At 37.4% G+C, this 25,264-nt stretch overlaps 1 protein-coding gene across 5 annotated transcripts in view; it reads right to left on the bottom strand.

Annotated features, from left to right (window-relative positions):
- The window catches only part of LOC126725674 (wall-associated receptor kinase-like 8), a 212,175-nt gene that overhangs the window by 51,138 nt on the left and 135,773 nt on the right, over positions 1-25,264 (bottom strand). For 3 of the 5 annotated variants that reach the window (XM_050430497.1, XM_050430505.1, XM_050430501.1), the window contains one exon: positions 8,770-9,987. In XM_050430497.1, coding sequence (XP_050286454.1) covers positions 8,789-9,987 — 1,199 coding nt within the window. In that variant the 3' untranslated portion in view covers positions 8,770-8,788. Of the gene's footprint in view, positions 1-8,769; positions 9,988-20,923; positions 20,993-25,264 lie in introns of those variants that run through there. The other 2 variants (XM_050430499.1, XM_050430503.1) reach the window with 2 other exon arrangements.

Genomic DNA, 25,264 nt, shown 5'->3' with positions numbered 1-25,264 from the left:
GGGTTAAATTGTGGCATGCTTACCCTTAGTAGATTGCTTATTTTGACGATCTTGGGCCATGTTTATTCGTCGTCCGTTTGCTAACTGTTTTGACGATCTTGAGCGCATTTTGAGTGTTGTTTAGATTTGATGTATGGCTTTTCCCCTTTTCTCCTTTCCCCTTTATGTGAATTCGTCACGAGGGCTTTTGTCACTTGTATTTGCTATGGGTTTATGTCCGTCCAGGCGGAACATAGTCACTTAACTTTTTATCACCATGGGGTCTTCGTCAGTAACTTACATCCGTCAAGGCGGAATCTTGTTACTTAGTTGTTTATACCCATTACGTGGGTCGTCTGTAACTTACATCCGTCAAGGCGGAATCTTGTTACTTAGTTGTTTATACCCATTACGTGGGTCGTCAGTAACTTACATCCGTCAATGCGGAATCTTGTTACTTTGAGATTCATACCCAATAGGTGGGTCGTCAGTAACTTACATCCGTCAAGGCGGAATCTTGTTACTTTGGCTTTTTATACTCCTGGGGTTATCTTTAGTAACTTACATCCATCAAGGCGGAATCTTGTTACTTTAACTTTTTATGGGCCTTATGGTTGACCAGTACTGCCTACACAAAGACACCAGAAGAGTAATTCTTTTATTAATCTTAAGAACGAATGCATTCGTCAATTACATTTACTCATGATATTTCTTTAAATGCTCAATGTTCCATGGCCGCGGGAGTTTCTTTCCGTCCAGGGTTTCCAGATGGTAACTTCCTTGTCTTGAGTAGTGAGTGACGCGGTAAGGCCCCTCCCATGTAGGGCCCAATTTTCCTTGAGTAGGGTCTTTAGTTGCTGTGGTGACCTTACGCAGGACGAGGTCCCCTATGTCCAGTCGCCTGAGTTTGACCCTCTTGTTGTAATATTCGACCATCTTTTTTTGATACTTTTTCATCCTACTAGATGCGTTGTCTCTTACTTCGTCCAGGCAGTCCAGGTTGAGTCACAATTCGTCGTGATTGAGTCCTTCTGTGTAAGTCCCTCGCCTGATGCTAGTTACCCCAACCTCTACTGGGATTACTGCTTCTGTGCCATAAGTAAGCTTGAAGGGTGTCTCTCCTGTCGGGGTTCTGGCCGTGGTTCTGTAGGCCCACAGGACGTTGGGTAGTTCTTCTGGCCACGCACCTTTTGCTTCGTCCAGCTTGGTTTTGATAATTTTCAATAGCGTCCTGTTCGTCACTTCTGTCTGTCCGTTCGCCTCAAGGTGCCCTGGAGATGAGAACTGATTTCTGATCCCAAGGCTTGAGCAGAATTCCCTGAAGCCTTGACTGTCGAACTGCCTTCCATTGTCTGATATGATCGTCGAGGGAATCCCGAACCTGCAGATTATGTTCTTCCACACAAAGTTCTGGACCCAAGCCTCCGTGATCGTTGCTATGGCCTCCGCTTCAACCCATTTCGTGAAATAGTCAATAGCAACGAGAAGGAATTTTACCTGACCTTTACCTTGAGGCAGAGGACCGACGATATCGATTCCCCATTGTGCAAATGGCCATGGGGATGCTATGGTCGTCATTTTCTCTGCCGGAAGCCGCTGTACATTCTCGTATCGTTGGCATTTGTCGCACCTCCTGACGATCTCAGCGGCGTCTACCTGCATGGTTGGCCAAAAATATCCTGCCCTTACCACTTTGCTTACTAGGGATCTGGAGCCGGCATGATTGCCGCAAATTCCTCCGTGTACCTCCTCAAGGATGTATTTGGCCTCTTCCTCGTCGACGCACTTCAAGTAGGGCATAGAGAAGCCTCTCTTGTACAAGACGTCATTCAGGATCATGAATCTGGCTGCCCTCTTCTTGATCTTTCTGGCTTCTTCTGTGTTTTGAGGTAGGTGCCCGTCCTGGAGGAAGGACATTATGGACGTCATCCAGGTATCAGTGCTCTGGATGGCGAAGGTTGCAACTTCGTCGATACTAGGGTGTTTTTGAACTTCCATCGCCAGGTCCGTGCCAGTCCCTTCTTCCTTTGATGACGCTAGCTTTGATACTTCGTCAGCCCCCCCATATTCTGACTTCTTGGGATTTGTACGAACTCCACCGTATCGAACTCCTGAGCTAGCTGTCTTGCCAACTTGAGGTACTTCTGCATTCTTTCTTCTTTTGCCTCGTATTCTCCCCTGATCTGTCCAATCACTAGCTTTGAATCACTTTGGATCAACAAATTCTTGGCATCAAGTGCTTTCCCAAGCCTCAGTCCCGTCAGTATTCCTTCGTATTCAGCTTCATTGTTGGTGGCTGGGAACCTTAGTTGGACCCCATATTTCAGCACTTCTCCGTCGGGAGTGGTTATGATGACCCCTACTCCCCCCTTCTTTTGGGCTGACGAACCATCAGTCTGTATTATTAGTTTATCTGTGTCGTCGGTAATCATGTCTCCGTCAGGGGACGTGAATTCGACGATGAAGTCCGCCAGAGCTTGTGCCTTGATCGCTGTTCTGGGGTGGTACTCGATGTCAAATTGACTAAGTTCAATTGCCCACTGGACCATTCTTCCTGCTGCTTCTGGCTGGCTCATTGACTTCTTGATTGGTTGGTCCGTCATCACGAGAATAGGATTTGACTGGAAATATTGCCTGAGCTTGCGCGAGGCCACTATTAGTGCAAACGCAATCTTTTCGATCCTTGGGTACCTGGATTCAGCCCCTTGGAGAGCTTGGCTGACGTAGTAAACCGGGAGTTGCTTCTTGCCCTCTTCTCTAATTAAAGATGCGCTTACTGCCGAAGCTGACACCGCCAGGTACAGGTATAGGTTCTCTCCCTCTTTGGACGGGCTTAGGAGAGGCGGACTGCTCAGGTATTGCTTCAGCTCTTGGAAAGCCGCTTCGCACTCGTCGGTCCAATCAAAAGCCTGCTTCAGTGTCTTAAAGAAGGGCAGGCATTTGTCTGTGGCCCTAGAGACGAACCTGTTTAAAGCTGCTATTCTTCCTGTGAGTTTTTGAACATCCTTGATGGTTTTGGGTGAGGCCATGTCAATGATAGCTCGTACTTTCTCTGGATTTGCTTCTATTCCTCTTTGGGACACCATGAATCCCAAGAACTTCCCCGAAGCTACCCCAAAGGCACACTTGCTTGGATTCAACTTCATCTGGTGTTTTTTGAGGGTTGCAAAAGTTTCCTCTAGGTCGTCCAGATGTGTGAGCTCTTCCTTGCTCTTGACGAGCATATCGTCCACGTACACCTCTATGTTCCTGCCAATCTATTGGCTGAACATTTTGTTTACCATTCTCTGGTACGTAGCTCCAGCATTTTTCAGCCCAAAAGGCATCACCTTGTAACAATAGAGTCCTTGACTTGTGACGAAGGCCGTCCTCTCCTGGTCTTCTTCAGCCATCTTTATCTGGTTGTACCCTGAGAAGGCGTCCATGAACGTCAGCAACTTGTGTCCAGTGGTGGAGTCTATGAGCTAGTCTATCCTTGGTAGAGGGAAGCTGTCCTTTGGGCATGCTTTGTTCAGATCGGTGAAGTCTACACACATTCTCCACTTTCCGTTTGCTTTCTTTACCAGGACGACGTTGGAGAGCCATTCAGGATAATATACTTCCCGGATGAATCCTGCCGTCAAGAGTTTGGTTACTTCTTCTGCAACTGCCTGATCTCGCTCTGGGGCGAAGGTTCTTTGTCGTTGTTGAACGGGCTTCTTGGTGGGGTCCACATTCAGCCTATACTGGATAACTTCTGGAGATATGCCTGGCATGTCCTCGTGACTCCAAGCAAAGACCTCTAGGTTCTCTTTAAGGAACTTTATGAGTCTTGTTCTCATCTCGAGGCTTAGCGTCGTCCCTATCTTGGTCGTCTTGCCCGCATTTCCTTCTACCAATTCCACTGTTTCCAAGGTCTCCATCCCGTCTTCCTCTTTCTCTTCAATCGTCCACGTGTAGTTTTCCTTTCCTGCCAGTACAGCCTGATAGCATTCCCTTGCCAGGACTTGATCACCTTTAACTTCACCCACGCCGTTGTCCGTCGGGAATTTCACCTTCAAACAGTAGATTGACGTTGCCGCCTTCCACTTGTTGAGGGTGGGTCTCCCGATGATGACATTGTAGGACGAGGGACAATCTACCACCAGGAAGTCTACTTGTTTGGTTAACTGCACTGGGTAGGTCCCTGCCATCACCGCCAGTGTCACTATGCCCCTGGGGTAAACCCTGTCTCCACTGAAGCTAACGAGTAGAGAGTCAAAAGGGCGAAGCCTTTTTGGATCTAATCTCAGCTGCTAGAAGGCCGGGAAATAGATGATATCCGCTGAGCTCCCGTTATCAACAAGGATCCTTTTGGTATTGAACCCTTCTATATTCAGCACTATGACCAGGGGATCGTTGTGGGGCTGCTTTACTCCCCTGGCGTCTCCTTCAGTGAAGGACATGTCCTGGTATGTTCGTCGGTGCTTGGACGGAGGCATGGTGTGGACGCTGTTCACCTGTCTATGGTATGCTTTTTTGAGTGATCTGAATGAACCTCCTGAGAATGGTCCTCCTGTGATCGTGTTTATCTCCCCGATCACCTTACGTGGAGGCTGTGGCGGATGGTCGTCATCCCGAGTGAAGGATTCATGCTGGGTCCTGTTGTCGTCTCTAAACTTGCTATATTCTCCTTTCTTTACATACTTCTGCAACTTCCCTTTCCGTATTAATTCCTCTATTTGCTCCTTCAGATCTCTGCAATCTTCTGTGTTGTGGCCGTGGTCTCTATGGAACCGGCAGTACTTGCTCTTGTTACGTAAGCTGGGGGATGAGTGTAATGGCCTAGGCCATTTGAGGTAGTGCTCGTCCTTGATCTGCGTGAAAATTTTGTCAACAGCCATAACCAAGGGAGTAAATTTTACCATCCGAGAATTTTTATCGTCCTTCCTCCTATTCCCGTCATTGTTCCGACGTTCTGGTCTGTCTCGCTTTTGCCCCCTACGGTCATCTTCCCTCTTGACCTTGTCTCTTGGCCTCTCGGTATCTTTTATGGCAGCCAGGGCATCTTCCGCGTTCATGTACTTTTGTGCCTTCAGGAGCATCTCCGCCATTGTCTTCAGAGGGTTCTTTGCAAGGGAGGCCACGAGGTCTCTAGATCTCAACCCTGCTTTAAAGGTCGTCAGTTGTACCTTGTCATCAGCTTCGTCTACCTCCAGAGTTTCCCGGGTGAATCGCTTGACATATGACCTCAGGGTCTCCTTCTCTCCCTGCCTTATGGTGAGTAAGTAATCTACTGGCTTCCTTGGGCGCTGTCCCCCTATGAAGTGGCGTAGGAAGGCACTGCTCAGCTGATCGAAATTGTCTATGGACGAGTTTGGCAACTTAGTAAACCATTCTCTTGCAGCTCCTTTGAGAGTTGTCGGGAAGGAGCGACACAATATCTCGTCAGGTGGTTGCTGAAGACCTAGAGTCGTCTTAAAGGTATTAAGATGATCCTGGGGGTCCTTGAGTCCGTCGAATGGCTCTAACTGAGGCAGGCGAAACTTCGATGGCACGGGGCATTCAAGTACTGCAGCAGTGAATGGCGAATCCGTAGCTCTTATCATTTTGTCTACGCTTCGGTCCGTCTTCTCTTTGATAGCGCTCCTTAGTTCATCCATCTCTTTCCTCATTTCTCGAAGAAGATCTGAGTTCTGTTCGTCTGGAGTTGCTGGTCTTCGGGAGGTTTCCCTCCGTTGACTATCCCCTTCTTCCTCCATGTTACCCTTGGACCTGTTCTCTTCCTGTTGAGCTTGTTGAACCTACCGGAGCCGCAACTTCATTTCCTGGTTCTGTTTGGTGAGTTCTTCAATGGTAGCTGTAAGGGCCTGGACTTGTTGGGCCAAGGCTGCTGAGTCGGGGTTGGATTCCATCTGGATGCAGAGGGTTGATGGGAACTACGTTTTCAGATATGAATCTAGAAATAGTCGTCCCCACAGATGGTGCCAAACTGATGAAGTGCAAATCGTCAGTCTTGTAGGTTCGTCCAGATGGGGCCGTATCTTCGTCGGTGTCGCTGTGAAACTGGCAAGGTAGCTCCCTTAAGGTGGACACCGGTGTGGTGCCTGCCACAACGTCTCCAATGCCAAAGTCAGTATAAGAGAACTTTGAGGAAATAACAAAGTATCAGGGTAATGAGAAATGCTTTTTCAGGTGTGTTTGTATATCTATCGTCCCTTTTGTTGATTCTGAGAGAGCTTTATACCTGCGGCTTTGGGGGCTAGCCGTTGGGGTGGTTAATGCTTTCTCAAGTAACGTCCCTGGTCCAGTAATGAGACTTTTAAGAGGTTCCCAACGGTCTGCTGGGTTGATTCCATAACCGCTTAGGCCATTGATTGACTACATTGAATGATTCCCTGCCTTCGTCAGTGATGATAGCCTTCTTCGTTGTTCCAGAGGACTTCGTCAAGGATGCTTCCTTCGTCATCAATGTTATCTTCGTCTCTGAGATGTAGCATCGTCATTCCCATCAGGTTATATTTTTTCTAATCTGAAAATACTATTGACTTCTTTTTCTTTTTCTTTTTTGTAGTGGGTGAAATTTTAATTTAACCTTCTTTTTTGTACACACAATTTAACTTAAAAGACCTAAGCCTAATGAACATATGCTCAATTATGTTATATTACCTACTCGTTCTTCTCATCATTATTCAATGTGGGACTTCACTCACATGTGTATACCCAACAAATAGGTTATGTGCAATGCTCTTGCTATAGAATAACCCATTGTTTTGTGCTTCCACCAAGTTCCAATTGTTCAGACACAATAATGGGTTCTCTAAGAATGATTTAAATATTTTCTGCAGCTACTTCAAGGGTTGGCAGAATGGCAGTAGAATTTAATATGCAATTTAAATTGCAGAGCAAGATTAAACATCTATCATCAATAATACTGCATTGAATGGGTGAGGGTTAGGCCTTGGGCTTGGGAGCCAACTGGACAGGAGCCAATCCAATCACATTGCATGAAGTGCAGGGGCAATTTTCCTCACTCTATCAATCAAAAGATGTTACCAAAAATTTGTAAAGATACCACTCACCAAACTGCTGGCACTCTACTCGAACTTTGTCAAAATTATATTTACATTCTATCCACCACAATGCTTTTGCTTTACACTGATTTGATCGTCATGTTGTTATGCTGCTATTTAGCCATGATAGAGTATTGCCTTAAGCAGGTATGCTATCCAAATTCCACCTCACTACGACATGACCATGCATACATAACATATATTTAAATATTGTCATGTTGATGGATAGATACTGGCCAGGTACACTCTTATACCCCTCTGTAACATTATAGTCTTGCATACGTGCATCCTCCCCTTTCTCATGATCTCTTTAGCCAATGATGAAATTCTACAACTATGCTGCCAAAATTATGTCTTAACCCTGGTTTCCTGATTTTCCATTAAAAATCAAGTTTTCAAAAACTCTTTTTTTTTATAAAAAAAAAAAAATAAAATAAAATAAAAAGCAATTATGTTGCCAAAATCTTGTCTTAAAATTGATTTCCTGGTCTCCATTAAAAAACAAAAAATCTGATCTTCCAAAACTCTCTTTTTAAAGTAATTATGTTGCCAAAATCCTATCTCATTAAAAAATTTTGATCTTCCAAAACTCTCTTTTCAAAGTAGAAATTTTTTTATTAATTCTATTTTAATTCCAATTTTAAGGTTTCCCCTTTTTCAAAAATCCCATCAACTAATGAAATCATGAAGGAGGCTCCCCTTTGTGTAATCACTTGATTCAAACCTCATCAATCGAAGAACCACATTATCCACAACAGAATGATGGGATCTTGAGGATGGTTAGGACTTCCCATCATAACATGGGAAACATTCAGATTTTTAGTTTTTTTCAACATTAATTCTTGCAAGTCACAGGACTCTCAAAAAGGTTTTAAGGTAAAACCATTTCTTCCTTTAAGATCAAAACCATAAATATTTAAACACATTTATTATTCTCAATGTATGCAAGATATCATGGGAGAAAGTATACTTTTTTATATTTTGCATTGCACATATTTTTAAGGGATAATCAAAATTATGGTATTGACTATGGTAGGGCATAGTGGAGTGCTTAACACCTTCACCACGCATAATCTAACCCCCCAACCTATTTTCTAGCTCCAAACAACGTTTATCTTATTTGGTTATAGAAACTAAATTTGGAAAAACCCACTTTTTAAAATTTAGGTGATCAACCACACCTTTAATAAATCCCAATGATTGATAGCGACTCCAAACACTCACATTCTGCACACTACCACCACGAGTGCAATTAGTGAAAGCAATGCACACACAAGATGGATCGTGAGAAAGAGGGATTGACATTTTGTCTCTCACACATACATTGTCTCACCTATCTTCAAAAAATTCATCATTAAAACCCTTGGAGTATGATGTTGGGGTTTTCTAGCTTGCGCTTGGTTGTCAACAATTAAAACTTTTCTTGTTTATAATGGACATCTTGTTGGGGAAGAATTCTCTCGTAGTGGTTTTCCTTTTGGAGTGTTCTCCATTAGTTTTCTCCTTCATCTCTATATTGTGCATTTATTGCTTTATGATATGGTGCATGTTGGTATACAATTAATTAATCTACTGCATAATACACAACTAGGGTCTAAACTACCTATTCTATTTGTTCTTATAATTGAACCTAATTCCCCAAATATGACTCATAACATAATTTCTTACCCAATATTTCAAAATGAACCTATACATTTACTGGTATATTGTCCACAAGCCTAAAAGAAGCTATAATAGTTTACAACAAGGGGAAAAAAAGTGCCAAAACAGATAGTTTATTAATCAATGTGAGATAAAAGTGGAAGGACAAATGATGATGAAGGTTCACCTATTTCTAAACTTGAGCTTGATAAAATAGAAATGTCATTCCAAGGCCCCATTTCTTCATTTCTAACATAATCAAGCTCTTCAAAATTTGGTTGAGCAGGGGAAATTTTTTGAACTCCCTCTAACTCCATCATGATCTCCGTCATTGTAGGTCGTTTCTTTCCATACAAGTGCAAACATCTTTGTGCAAGATTAGCTATTGCCATGACTTCATGTTTATTACCATCCTTCCTTACTTGAGTATCAAGTATGTCAAAGAGACGGTTCTCTTTTACTGAATGAATGAAATATGTAGATAAACTTAGATCTTCTTGTGACCTTGTTAAAAAAACTGGCTTTTTTCCAGTTAAAAGCTCAACAAGGACTACTCCAAAACTATAAACGTCACTTTTTTCTGTAAATTGGCTTGTTTGAAAGTATTCTGGATCCAAGTACCCAAAAGTACCATATACTAGTGTGGTTACATGACTTTGGTCAATGGCCACTGATCTTGAAGTTCCAAAGTCTGCTACTTTTACTCTATATTTGTCATCGAGGAGTATGTTTGAAGATTTTATATCTCGATGGTAAATGGGTAGTGAAGCTACCGAGTGTAAGTAAGAAAGAGCTCCTGCAACTTCTGTGGCAATTCTTAAGCGCATATCCCATGTTAGTAATGGAAACTCTTCATTCTCTTCATGAATGTACTGAAAAAGTGTCCCATTGGGAATAAATTCATAAACTAACAAAGGAACTTCTGTCTCTAAACACCACCCAAGCAATTTGACCACATTTCTATGGTTGATTTGGGAAAGAATGATAATCTCATTAATGAATTTTTCAATATTCCCCTTATCCACTGTGTTACACTTTTTAATTGCCACAATTCTTCCATCAGCTAACATTCCTTTATAAACTGTACTTTGCCCACCTTTACCAAGTATTCTGTTTTTGTTAAAATGATTGGTCGCATTTTTCAACTCCTTCGAATTGAATAATTTTGTATTTTGGACATTGTTGTCATTTGAGGATAATTGTTGTTGTAATAATAAACCACCATTCTTTTTGAAGAATTTTTTCTTGAGCTTGATTTTGTTTCTTTTCTTTATCATTCTGTACAAGCACCATATAATAGTGAACAGAAACAATGCCCCAAGGCTTGAACAAATAACTGCATAGGTCAAGAAAATTAAATAGAAATATCACATCAACCTAAATCTGGATTATATAAAATTATGAATAAGTGTGAAATAGATTTGAACAAAAGTACAATGAACTGTAAATATCTTTCTCATGTTTTAAAAGAAGTTACTAATTTTTTTTTCTTTTTTTACATTAATATTTCTCATAATATCCTGGAATATAAAATGGTGTTAACTACTAATTAATTTCTTAGAAAGAATAAAATTTATTATTTTGTTTTATGGAAACATGTTTTATACATGAAATTTGTTGTTAGGTACTTGATATTTCATGCAAGTCTATTGTGTTTTAAGGGGCTTATGAGCCCAACATAAATTTCCCCGTTGCATGGCTCCAGCTAACTTTGCAACATGTACCTGGCAGTCCTACCTTACAGGAGCTTAAACACCTAATTAGCGAATTCTTATTATAGATTATAAAATTTACTACCAAAAAAAAATTGTATAGTAGTGCTAAAATACTTCACTCATTTCTAGGACTAACCAAAATACTTCACTCATTTCTCCTTTATTTTCTTCCATTATTCAAATACCTCACATCTCCTGTTATATGTTGACTTTGATTAACGTATGATGTCAAATTTTTTATCCCTTTTTAGTGAACAATGACTGAAAAAGATGAGCTTGTCCTCTCTTCTCACACCACATTCAAGCTTACTGTAAAAATCTATATCATAATAGATTAAAAAAATCTAAATTGAAATGAAGAATTATGCAACTTTACAGAGAGAAATTGTCTTTTCAAGATAGATTTGTAATATTAGATAATAGACAATCATATTATGATTTAGAACTTTTTTAAGGTAAAAAAAAAAGCATGTAAGAGAAATGAGTAATGCAATTCAGCTAAAAGTCTGAAACTATCAAATTATAAAATGCGTGATTTATCTTTTAGTGATAGATTATCAAAAGAACAAAACTTAAAAGCTAATGTACTCACTACAAAAAAAAGGGTCTAAAGCTGCGTTTGAAAAACGCAGCTTAAGACCCTAAAAACGCGGCTTTAGGCTTTTAGCCGCGTTTGTAAACGCGGCCTAAAGCCCGCGGCTCAAAGCCTATAGCCGCGTATTTTGAAAACGCGGCTAAAACCGGACCTGGAGCCGCGTTTTCTAACCCCGGCTATAGGATTCGACCTATAGCCGCGTTTACTAAAAACGCGGCTATAGGATTTTACCTATAGCCGCGTTTACTAAAAACGCGGCTCCAGGACAGCTTCGAGCTGCGTTTCAAACGCGGCTATGGTTGCGAACCTATAGCCGCGTTTTTAAAAACGCGGCTATAGGTATTCCAAACAAGCTGAATACGACGTCTGTAGCCGCGTTTGAAACGCAGCTGAAATGGAACCTATAGCGGCGTTTCTAAGAAACGCGGCTATAGCTATTTCCCAGCAACATTTATCATGCTATAGCCGCGTTTTTTAAAACGCGGCTATAGGTTTTTTTTTTTTTTTTAATTTTTTTTCTCTGCTTTCTGAACTTCCTGTTATACACACACCTTCCTGCTATACACACAACTCCCTTCTTTCACAACTTATTACATCCCAAGAATCACATATTCCATAAACATCACAAGGGAATTAAACAACTTCCATTCCCACATCACAATTTCCATATACATCAAACAAAAAATAAACAAGTTCCATAAACGTCATTACATCACAAGGGAATTAAACGATCACCCATTCCTATATCACAAGTTCCATAAACATCACAAGGGATCTAAACAACTTCCCATTCCTACATCACAAGTTCCATATACATCAAAAAGAAAATAAACAAGTTCCATAAACGTCAATACATCCTTGGGGTCACAAGTTCCGTAAACATCACAAGGGAATTAAACAACTTCCCATTCCTACATCACAAGTTCCATATAAATCAAAAAGAAAATAAACAAGTTGCATAAACGTCATTACATCCCGAGATCACAAGTTCCAAAATAAACATCACAAGTTTCATGAACATCACAAGTTTCATGAACATCACAAAGGAAATACACAAGTTCGCATTCCTACATCACAAGGATTTTTGTACATCACAAAAAATATACCAAAATGATTTTTGTACATTCTAAATTGCTCTCAAACAGCCACAGGCAGCAACCAGTTTGCTTTGTTGTCCACTTCAAAATAAGTCTGCACAAATTATTCTGGCGGGAGTTAAATTTGCCAAATTTTTGCCCCCAATACATAATACTCTAAACATGAATTTGAAATTGTAATTCCGCAATGCTTAGATGCACAGTTGTATCAAAAGGCCTCACAATGTAGCAATTTGGGAGAATAATGTTATGAGGGAGAGAGCTCATTTGGATTAAAAAAAAAAATACAAAGAGTAACATGAGAGGAAGACTATGCAATAGTTCAACTATTCGTTAAAACAACCTAGTCAAAACTTCGAATTCAATCAAGTTCAGCAATACTTTATCCATCATAGCATGGTATGTTTATATGAAGGCTACTGTTTGTAGAGAAATTTTTAGAGAAATTTTGTTTTACCTCAGGATTCACAGTTCCATTCCCATCAAGCACTGTCATCCTAAAATATATTAAAGGCATCGTATTAATATCACATACCAATGCGTGTGCAAGATATTAAGTTCTTGGCTAAATAAAATTTGTTTAGTACCTGAGAATGACCCAAATTATGTATCCCCTGGCTAAGTGAAGCAAACATGGTTTTCATCGACGCCATCATTTCAGCCATCCGTGCTTGGGCCCTCGCCTCAGCTTCAGCCATTTCCTCCCTATGCCTCGCCTCGGATTGAGCTACTTCCCCCCTACAAATTGCTAGTTCCTCCCTAGATTTAGCTAGTGCCTCCCTTAGCTCTTCATGACTCGTCTCCAAGTCTGACATCCTTTCGTGAGTTCTGCTTGACAATGGAGTAGTAGTCGAGGTAAACTGTGATGCATTTCTGGCACTTCTTCCTGATGGGGTGATCCCAAAGCCTACCCCACGTACACGACCTGGGCGCTCATCAAGACCTATCACCCGAGCATATGCGTCGTCCTTCGACCAGAGGATTCTATTACCAATCTCTCCGTGTAGTCGTATGTCCTGTTCATTCAAAAGTGCTGCCATCCTATCCTGTTTTCCCACAAAAACCAAACAACATATTACACACCAGAATTAATACAAACACAAAATACACTAAAATTCAATTCGATTAAATTGTCCTTACCATCTGATCTTGCACACAGTCACTAACAGCAACCCCATCTTTCGTACGGTATACTTTTTGAAATACATCCGCGCGTTCGACTGCCGCCCCTTTATCTTTCGCCTATATGATGAACAAACATAATTACAATAAACACTAACTATATAATGTTGTTATGCCACAATTAACACAAGTCCACAATGAGATAGTCATAACATAACAAAGTTACTGAAATAAAGATAAAGCTGAGAGAGTAGTAACATAATGAGAGGATTTAGCTACCTTCCAAATACACATAGGGTTGTTAAATGAAGAGATTAAAAATAAAAATGACATGGAGAGTTAGAAAATAGGCATCATAGACTTTCTATAATAACACTCTATTTGAGATAAGATTGAGATGCGCATCTCAAATTACCCATGAGTAACCTAAAATGTTTGGACTTAGTAAAATTACCCATGGGTGATGTATACATTAAGAGGATTAACGACGTCATCTCTATATATTACAAGGATGCATAAAGCTATGTATTGCATTTTTTACTTACCAAAAAACCTATAATTTAATTAACTTATCCTTATTCCTAAAACATATGAAATGAGATTAAGTTGGTAAATTTGACCTCAAAATATCAGGGGACATCATGTAGGCATTTATGAATTCTAAGTTTACTTATTACCATTTCAGCAGAAATTTGAGCAAAACTTTTTGCCCCACATCTTGCTATGTCTTTTTGCTTGTCTCGACTCGCCTTGTTTTTGAGACTTAATGTCTGCAACCACATTACCATCAAAAAAAGAAAATTTAAAAAAATCAAAACATCTCTTCACTAAATTACCATGAACATGAGTAAGACAAAGAAAGTAGCAGTACCTCAGTTTTTTCATTGAACCAATAATCAACCATCTCCTTCCACTGTGCTGGGATAACCCCAGGCGGTTCAATAGCCAAAACTTGTTCACGTGACAGCCCAGGTTTTTTGTGATCCTTCTTCAACTTGGTCCTGCGATTCCTCCTTAGTTCTCCTAGCTGACTCATTGCCCATCCCATTTGATTGGGTGGTTCGACAATAGTGGGATCAATTATATACCGTTGCTGAAATAAGACAGTGGAGTTAGCAAAATGTAGTATTTTAATTAGGACAGCAGGTGTAAATAAAAATAACTAATATTTCATTTTCATACTACCTTAATCTCCGTCCAACAATCATTTTTAAACTTTTTAGGGACACGTGGCCACCCAGCAGGCGTAAGCGGGCATAATAGGCCATTCTCGCAAAACGAGCCCAACCATCGAACGAACAATTCCCCGTCATCGCCAATCGGTTGGCCTTCATCATTTAACGGCAACTGAATTTTGTACTCACCAGTCATTGCCCATATGTCAGCCAACCTTGTTTTCCCACGTTTTCCAGGCCTATTTTCTGATGCTCGATTATGTTCCGGTGCTGGATTTTGTACCGGTGTTTGGGTTTGATAATAATCATCTGTATCTACAAGACCAGCAATATTAGAACTGATTTAACAAAGCTTAGAACTAGTGAAAAATGTCACACCACGCAAAAATTATGCATCTACCAATTGAAATAATAAAAGGTTTACGATTTCATGGTTACAAAACATAAGTAAATTTACGCCTTTCTCCCACGCATTCATGTAACCCACTTACGTAGCTTTCTGAAAAGACGAGCAACCATGCTTCGTCACGGGTTGCCTTCAATTAGCCTTAATAAATTTGGATTTAGAATATATAATTTCAACCCGATCTTCTCTTTGATCATTCAACTTCAGCAAATTTGTTTACCAATTTCCTAAAGTTAATTGATAATTAGAAATTGCTAGCTTAATTAAGCAAGTATAACAATAATCTACAAGAACATATCACATTTTTTTTTAATCTCTCTCCGGATAGAATGATACCCAAGATGGAATAGATCCTACATACTTGGAATTGATAATCAAGGTTTGGCATTTTTCCACACTTTGTTAATTTGGAAATACAGAGGGAATGTCTTGGTTATACTTTACTGCATATAGTTGGCTTCGAGTCAAGTATATAACATGTCAGGAACATCCCAATTGAAAAACCAATGCCATGAAATTGGTTTGAAAATTTTAAAACAGAAAGTAATACTTAGAGATACAACATAAGTCTCAGGTCCAAGTACAATATAATTTTTGGGACTATTATGGCGAGACTGTAGTGTGCAGTACAAGAGACAATAGTGTGCAGTAAAACATGTGTAATATACAAATATGTGTGCTGTATAAGACAAGGTAAAGTGGGCTTAAAGCTCACTGCCAATTACATGTTAACAATATATGTGTTATATAAATATGTGTGATGTACAAGATAAGGTAAAGTGGGCTAGGTATGACTGTATATTTTATTACTTGAGTTTGAGGGAGCTATTAACGTGTGTTATTGTGTACTATACATTAACACATACGATCTATATATTATTCGTTAACATATACTTGTATTGCATACTAATGCCTATTATATGTTAAAAGTGATGAAAGCTGATTTAAGCAACAATGCCATGCGTTACATTTAAAACGCCATGCAAATCATGAAGATAACACATGGAATGGCCTGAGACACCTCAATTGAATGAATCTCAAGCAACCGCTTGTATATTCATTTTCTTTTTGAGTTAAAGGTAAGAGATCTCTTCGATCATCCATGTAAAATCACTGAAAAATATTCTCATCTCATGTGCTAATAAATCCAAATTTGTATCTTGACATGAACTTACATGCAAATAATGAGTCTAGATAAAAATAAGTAAATACTTGTTAATTTAATTATTGTAACAAATACTGTGAAGTTTTTTACGTGCTATACTAATATATTATATTCTAGTATATTACGTAATACATTTGAAAATTCTTACTTCGCTTCTACAAAAACAATGACACATCCTAGCTACAACCATTTTTTTCATAAGAGACAACCAGATGGGGAAAAGTTCAGCATCAGCTTTCCCCATATGCAATTATCAACAAAATAAAAGGAAAAAAGAAAACAAAAATAAGAGTTATTATTATTATTTTGAAATAAAATTTTATTTGTACATATTGTGTGTGTATATATATATATATATATATATCTTTTATTTTTATTGTTAGCATATTGGTAGAGTTTAAAATTCAGTTTATCTTCTTTTATTATGTAAAGTTTTCTAAAGTTTCATTATTTTAGTAAGTTTCAGTTAGATTATATTAGAATCTAATATAATAAAAAAAGTTATTATTATACTGGCCAGTATAATAAAAAACAAAACAGATATAAAATAATCCTGCCTACATAAAAAATAATAATCCTGCCTACATAATAAAAAAAGTTATTATTATACTGGCCATGGCCTAATCCTGCCTACATAAAATAAAAAACAAAATTCATTAATATCTTGCCTTAATGATAAAGAAAAATTCCCACAAAACAGATATAATGGGCTTCAAATAATTATATTTGTAATTAAAAAAAGTTTTATTATTTTAGATATAGTTTATTCCTTGCTTCCTTACAAAAACAATAAAATGGATCCAATAATAAATAAATAAAACTTTAAAAACAAAAAAATTATTCATAAAATTAAAACTGTACCATTTCTACTTTCCACTTTCCATAATAGAGTGAAAAGGGAACTTTCCACATTAAAGGTCACAAATTGCAACAGCCACAATATCTCCAGTTGAATATTCTAGTGGCACTCCATCAAATCAAAAGCCATGTTCAATTGCATTTTCAGACTCCAGACACAATGGAAATCAAAACTACAAAACCTATTTTCTAAAATTGACCAAAATAACCAGCTGAGTTATGACTGGTGAGAAAGGTTTAAGTCCAGACACAGTCTTCAATATAAAGCAACAGAAAAATGAAAACATTGAACAAACACCACCTCAAAGTAAAATTTAATACTCACAATCAATGGAACTAATTAATAAAGCTTACCAATACAAGACACAGTCTTCTTTCTGACACTGGCTTGATTTGAATTCAACTGGGACAAAAGAGCACTTAAAAGCAGCCCATGGTCAAATCACATAAAATATCAAGACATTCACATTTGATCTCAGTGCTTTTTCCCTAAAAAGATAGAAGCACAAAATTAGCAGGAAGCCTACAATTTATCAATGAAAATGATACAGAAAGAAATAAATAAAATACCAAAATGATAGCATAGGAGATATAACATAAAATCAATCATACATTGCCTTTGGGGAGCCATATTATATAACCAAACCAAACCAAAGAGATAGAAAATGGGGAAGCCAAGATGTTATCCCAATTCAATTTTCTCTTCATTTCAATGCTTTCAACTACTTTCCTTTTTCTGAGTTTTTAATGTTGGCATACTCTGTTCTATTGAGTAATGCATTCTTATCTTCTTTTCAAGTTACACTGTTTGTTAATACACACAAGATCTGCTGACCAACTAAGCACATTAAAATTATTTAAGTCTTTTCAGATGCATTCCTTTTTATTAGGTAAATAAATTCATTAAAAAAGAAGTGCAATCCCAATACAAAGGATGTGTACTAAAACAGCACAAGGATGCATTCCTTTTTCTGAGTTTGTAGTGTTGTCATACTCTTCTATGTTATTCCTGAGTAAAGTTATTTTCAAGTTTCACTAAGATAGTCTACTCTTCTATGTCATACACACACACACACAGCAGCACCACACACACACACACACAGATATCAAAAACCCACCAAGGAAAAATGACAAACATGAATAAACCCAATATGAATTCATCGATCAAACATCTCCAAAACCAAATATTGAAATATTGAAATATAAAACCAAATATTGAAATTGAACATTTATACCCAAAATCAAAACCCTAGATCAACGGCCGAAACCCTAAACCTAAAATCGAAACCGTAAAGCAAAAATAGGAACCCCAAAACAGGAATCAAAACAAAAAATTTTGAAAAACTTACCGCTAGTCGGCCTTGCGAGAATGGGTGTGTGCCAGCGATCGATGAGAAGGAAAGGAAGAGGAGGAAGAGCGGAGGGAGGAAGGGGATTCACATAGGGTGGAACTGATGTAGCTTGAGATCAGTGAGAGTGGGCTGAGATCGGTGAGGGGAGTGTGAGATCGGTGAGAGTTGTCTCAGATCGGTGAGGGGAGTGTGTTGGAGCGGTGAGAGTTGTCTGCAATCGGTGAGGGGATGTGCGAGCGGTGAGGGGACTCTGTTGGAGCGGTGAGGGGAGTGTGCGATCGGTGAGGGGAGTGTGGGCGATCGGTGAGGGTTTTGTGCGATCGGAGAGCCAGTTTTCTGTTTCGATGGTGAGGGGTTTCACGTTTCTATTTTTTTGTTTTTATACTGAAACTTGAAGCTGCGTTTCAAACGCAGCTCCAGACTTGTACTGAAACTTCAAGCATTTCTGAAGCTGCGTTTTTTAAAAAAACGCAGCTCAAGCTACAATTAAAAAAAAAAAAAATTAGCCGGACTGGCCTGAAGCCGCGTTTTGGAGCCGCGTTGCTCGAAAACGCGGCTCCAGCCTTTCCTTTGAGCCGCGTTCTTGGAAAACGCGGCTCAAAGGATAGGCTGGAGCCGCGTTTTGGAGCCGCGTTTTTGGAAAACGCGGCTCCAGCCTTTCCTTTGAGCCGCGTTCTCCAAAAACGCGGCTCCAGCCTTTCCTTTGAGCCGCGTTCTTGGAAAACGCGGCTCAAAGGAAAGGCTGTAGCCGCGTTTTCCAAAAACGCGGCTCCAAAACGCGGCTGCAGACCGCGTTTTTTGTAGTGACTTCTTCATCTTCAAAGCTTACATAAATTTAGTAAACTAACTTCTTCATCTTCTAAGCTTACATAAATTTAGTAAACTAAAAGTGTATGAAATATAGTTTTTTTTATCCGTTCTAGCTCAGAGAAAGGTAGGATACCCAAGTGGCCTAGTCATTCCCTTCCATGATCCATTGAACTGAGTAAAACCAATAAACTAAGAGTACAATTCTATTTTCCAAGTAAAAAAATAAAATAAAATAATCCATACAAAAAATTAAATAAAAAAAATATATGCGAATGAATGGATGTTAGAATTGTATATCACCATAGAATTACAATAATGGATGAGAATGTGTATAGTCGCTCTTGTCAAGTGCTTATGGTATAGCACCTCTCTATCACATAACTTTGAGCTTGTTTTTATTTTTACTTTATTCATTTTCTAAATTTATAGTCTATAATCTATGCCAAGTGCCTTCCGACTCAATTGGTTGGCATTGTTTTATGTTTTCAAGATATCCAAAATTTAAATTTCTTTTCTCCTGGTGTAATTATTGAATTATCAAAACACTAAAGACATTTAACTTTTGATAAAACTCATAATATTGTGCCATATAGACTTTTTTGTCCTCACAATTTTACATATAATTATTTTAATATATACTTTTTAATTGATTTTGAATTCTATTCTATATTTAAACCATCCATTAGAATTTCGGCACATCATATCTTCTATAAATGCTAGAATATATAATTTTATAAATAAATAAATAAATAAATTTACAATAAATTCTGATTCCTAGAATATATAGTTCATAAGCACAATCGTAAAATAAATTCTAATTAAGATCTACTACAATTATCAACTTTTTTACTCAAAAAATAATAATTATCAACTTTAATAGTTAGAATAAAAATATTATCATATTATATAAATTGTTACATGCATTACACTGGTTACGGACTGATATTTAGAATATTGAAGGCATTTGACTTATAGTCCACCTCAAATATTTTGCCAAATACGCTTTTGAGGCCGCATAGTTTTACAAGTCATTATGATATTTTTTAATTGAATTTAATTTTTTTCCTATATAAATCTAAACCCATCATTTGAATCATGGTACATTTGTTTTATTTTAATGGTAGAATATATATAGTTCTATGTACAAACCCAATAATAATAAATGTATCAGTAACTATCATGATTATCAAATTTCATATTTAAACTAAAGAAGTGAAAAATAAAAAAGATCATATTAAAATTTTTTCATGCATCACACGAGTTAAATCAGTATAAGGCATACCTATAATGGCTATCTTCACTAGAGATTTTGGGCCAAAATGGCCCATTAGCATTAATTTTTGAAATATTTAGCAACAGAGCACTGTTTCGGAAATAATTAGGGAAATACCACTTTTTCTGGTACTCGAGCTTGGTGAGCTCGAGTACCATGTTTTTTTAATCCACTGTCGCCCCATATTCAAGGAGCCCTATAGTGGCGTTTTTAAGCCCTATAGTGACGTTTTCGGGCCCTATAGTGGCGTTTTTAAGCCCCCATACCAGGTTAAGGGGCCCTATAGTGACGTTTTCGGGCCCTATAGCGGCGTTTTCCTGCAAAATTTTTTTTATAAGTCCCCATAACAGGTTCAAAGGGCCCTATAGTGGCGTTTTTAAGCCCTATAGTGACGTTTTTGGGCCCTATAGCGGCGTTTTCCTGCAAAATTTTTTTATAAGTCCCCATAACAGGTTCAAGGGGCCCTATAGTGGCGTTTTTAAGCCCTATAGTGACGTTTTCGGGCCCTATAGCGGCGTTTTTTTTTTTTTAGAAGATGTTTGACCAATGAAAAGATGGTACTCGAGCTCACCATGCTCGAGTACCAGAAAAAGTGGTATTTCCCTAATTATTTCCGAAACAGTGCTCTGTTGCTAAATATTTCAAAAATTAATGCTAATGGGCCATTTTGGCCAGAGATTTTGGCTTGTTGCAATGGTAGGTACCTTGTATATTCACACAATCCGACTTGTTGGGACATTTATTGAGTGTCTTGCTTTCGCATTCGTTTATATCTGATTGAAATATATAGGAAAACAAATTACAAATTAGAATCAACAGCCAACAGATACTTTACAACTAATGCCCCTGCCTCAATTGAAAGAAAGAACATTATTATTACTTTCAAAAGCAATATTAAAAATAAAATAAAAAATAATATGACATTAAATTTTTTAATTTAGTAATTTATTCTTCTTCATAAAAATTTGTATAATAAGAAATCAAATTTGGGATAATTACCTAATAACATCGTTTACGTAAGACGTACTTAGTGTTTAATCTAACTATTAAGAATATTTGAGTTATTAGTGGAACTTTAACTGCTTATTCATTCAAAATATCCTTAACAGATAATATATATATATATATATATATAATTAATGAATATACAAATGTTTAATGAGTTTTCTTTCAAAAAAAAATATCATTTAACCACCGCCCATTATTGGTGTGATGATTACTTCATAAGTATAAAGTTCCTGTAGGGTGTGGGGGGACAAGAGCCAGGGTTCAAGTCTCCAGAAGGAAGCTTCACATACATATACACTTAGATTATGTTAGAGTATAATTTCTCCCCTCAATTACCAAAACCCCCCTTCCCTAGAAGGAACGGGAAGTGAGGTTTTGGGTGGCTATTGTGGGAGGACAAGAATCCGAGAATACAGACAGATAAACTAAGGAAAATGTCAGGAGTACGAACCTCGGAAAGCATTAACAGAACATCCTCGAGAAAAAATAACCCTCTTCAAGTACAGGGAGACTATAATGCCCGAGGACCCTGAGGATACCGACATGCCCTCGGGAGACCGAGAATCAAGGCTAAAGGTCGTAGGATGCAAAACCGAGGATAAGGGGGAAGATTTATCATCAAACTAGGAAGGAAGGGAAGAGGACAGATAAAACATTCATCACCTCTACATTCAATACTCTGCATCCACTTAGCTAGCCATATTAATGAGAAAATGACCTATGAACAGTGTCATCACAGCTCATAATCCAATGTGGAAGCCTTCTAGTAAGGCCCTGATGGGACAAGTATCAAGGGAATTGAACCCTGACCCTCCAGATGTAGGGTTCAAATACACCTTAGTTGATTATATAGGGCTGAGAAGCCCTTGGAAGAAAGGGATTCACTTTTTAGAAATACAAAACCATTTGTAATCCCTATGAACAAATCACAAACAAATTGCTCTCTTATGCTAAAGCTCAAATTAGACCTAAACCAACAAAAGTATCAGGTAATGTTTGGTAATGTTTTTAGCTTTCTATTTGCAAAATTTTTTTTTTAATAAATAAAAAAAAAAGCACATGGTAAGTTGGGAAAAAAGTTTTTCGAAAATAAAAAACAGATTTTATTTTTAGATCAAATTTTGTGTGTGTGTGTGCGTGAGAGAGAGATAGAGAGAGAGAAAAGAAGGAACTGATAGTACAATAGTTTTTTGAGACTATATATATTCAAAACCGCAACTTGAACTAAGAACGAAACCACTGCCACAAACCCAACTAATTTAGTACCCTTAGTTTTTTGCTATGGACATTTTGCAACTAATTCATCAATGGAAAGATTTCCATTTCACCATTAACTTTTTATGGATTTACTGTTGTTCAGAGGCAAGAAGCTTTTAGACAGTTCATAAATCTTATATGAGAAGCAATAGGTTTAATTAGAGAAGCAATTTAGACAGGTCATAAATCTTTAAAATAACAAATAAATATTTAATTGCAAGCATGACCATATGCAAAAGCGTACACATATGGCTATATGGATAGAAATTTATGTTGCATCGTTTAATTGCTTCTTTTGAATATGGTTTGCACTTTATGACACAGACCTTAAACCAACAAATAATAACTCGCAATAAAATTTGACATCTCTATCCATTAAAGAAATTAATTTCATCTTTAAGTAAAAATTACATGTATGACCTAATAAAAAGAAAGGACCAAATATGTCAAAGTAAATGAACCCAAATAAAAAACGAAACATGTGATTTATGAAAATTAGTTAATTTTTTTAATTAATTTGATGCTCAAAACCTTAATGGCATGCTTAATAAATGAGACCCAAATGGTATATTTAGTACAGATTTTCTAAGGAAATACACTAAACTTTTAGCACAGGTTCCCTAGAAAATTAAATACTTTTTCCACAATTAAAATGCAAAATGGGTAATTTAATTAGTTAAGTGCTACCTCATTTGATTCAAGTTCAAATTTTTCCCCTGACTAGTTAAATTAAAGGGAATTTCATGATCTCACATGGTCAAATTTCAATTAAAGCTCAATTAAATTTAGCCAACCGCATTAAAATTGATAAAAGTTAACCAAAAAAAAAGAAAAAGAAAAAGAGATTTAACTATTAAAACCATGAAATCCTTTAATATAGGACTAAAACTTCTAGCAAAATTTATAGCCAAAAAAAATATAGTATCACCAACTAGTACTGCCAATTGCATTCATGCTAAGAAATTTGTAAAGATACCACTCACCAAACTGCTAACACTATACCCGAACTTTGTCAATATTATGTTTACACTGATATGATTGTCATGTTGTTCTACTTCTATTGGGTGTAGACACCTCATTTTGTACTCCTTATGACTCGGGCCCCCATTCCCTAATGTCAACATTACTCTGAGGCTCAAGGTTGATTTTGTTGCAAAATCTGGTTTTGTATCTCATACAAAACACACAGTGAAAGCAACAAAACACAGATTTACTTCATTCATGAGAGATAACATGTAACCTTGAATTCTAGAACAAAGAATAGAAAATGTACCTTGATGCAGTGAAATTCAAAACCAAGACTTGAGAATACCTCTAATCAACATCTCAATTCCACATGGTGCACAAGATGAGTGGTCTCTCAATCAGTCTTTTTGTATATTGATTCTCAAAGAAAGTTCTTCTTCTTCTCCTTATAGAGAAAAATTGTTTTCTTTTCTTTTCATCATACATACATACTAACTACCTTGATAGTTATTTTATTTAATAACTCTTATTAAATAAAAACTAATTATCTAATTGGGTTAGCCTTTTGGGCCTACCCAATTGGGTTTTAGTTTGTGGCTTGGGATGGGACCAAAGAGAACAAATAAGACTAGCTCCAATGGGCCTTAGGCTTATCTGTCAACTCTTGACAAGTCCAAAGTTACCATTAATTATATTTAATACCACTATATAAATATAATTGCACTCTAAGCTTTATTAATAAATTATATTCCAAGACTCTACTGATATCATTTGAACCCTCCATGAAATATCTATAGTGAACAAAGTCATAATGAACTATCACTTTGTAAACAACTATTTTATCCTTGAGTACCTGGTTTAATCTTTTAGTTACTTATATTTATTGAAATCCAATTTCAATAAATATAAACTTTAGTAACTCCTTACTAAAGTGGGCGCCCTAAATAACCAGTTCTCATTAAACTTATCTTAAGGGGATATTCCGTGTCTCTAAAAAAAGAGATTATGAATTCCATTTTGAGAATATGTATTCCCTCAACACTACGTGTGGTTACCCAACATACTGAGATTTTGACCATGAATATTAAATCTCACTCCTGATATATTAAAGTAACCTACACTTTATGATTGGGTTCATTATCCTCTCGGGATTGAGAGTCTATGAAATTAGAAGTCATGAGATTAATTATTTAGGTGATAGTTGTTGACTGAATAATTAACCTCACAAAGGTCCAATTCAATATGTCTTAACACTTACGACATATCAACACATCAACTAAAAGTATCCAATTCCATGATCAAGACAAGCTATCTTTGTTGATGTGTTATAGTCTTCACAAATGAAACACCCAATTTCATCACCGACTACGAACTCGTTTTGAGTTTACAAGGAAATTGTGATTTATATCTTCTGTGACTAAATCACATACAATGCATCTCAAGAATTATGATAATATCCCATTAGTTCATTTATAAATAGTCTTATATAATTAAAAATTTTAATTATTTATGACATGCCAATAAATTGGATTTTAGGGCATAAACCCCAACAAATTTAGGGCCCAATCTTGTAAAAATTGACTTGAGAATTTATTTATGGAGAAAATAAAATTATTTTTGGAAGAATAAACCTATTTTTGGAAAAGAAAGATTGTTAGAAACCCTAAGTGTATGTACTTATTCTCGCGTATGCTCACACACACTTGAAGCATGCGTACGCATACTTAGGGTATGCACACACATACCTTGAGCATGCACACGCAGCTAGGGTTCCGGAATTATATGAATGGAAAGTTTTTTGCATTTAAATCTGT

Source organism: Quercus robur, chromosome 5 (genome assembly GCF_932294415.1).
Source record: "Quercus robur chromosome 5, dhQueRobu3.1, whole genome shotgun sequence".
Classification (NCBI taxonomy): domain Eukaryota; kingdom Viridiplantae; phylum Streptophyta; class Magnoliopsida; order Fagales; family Fagaceae; genus Quercus; species Quercus robur.
Note: the sequence above shows the minus strand (reverse complement) of the source record. Positions and strands in the feature narration are given on the sequence as shown.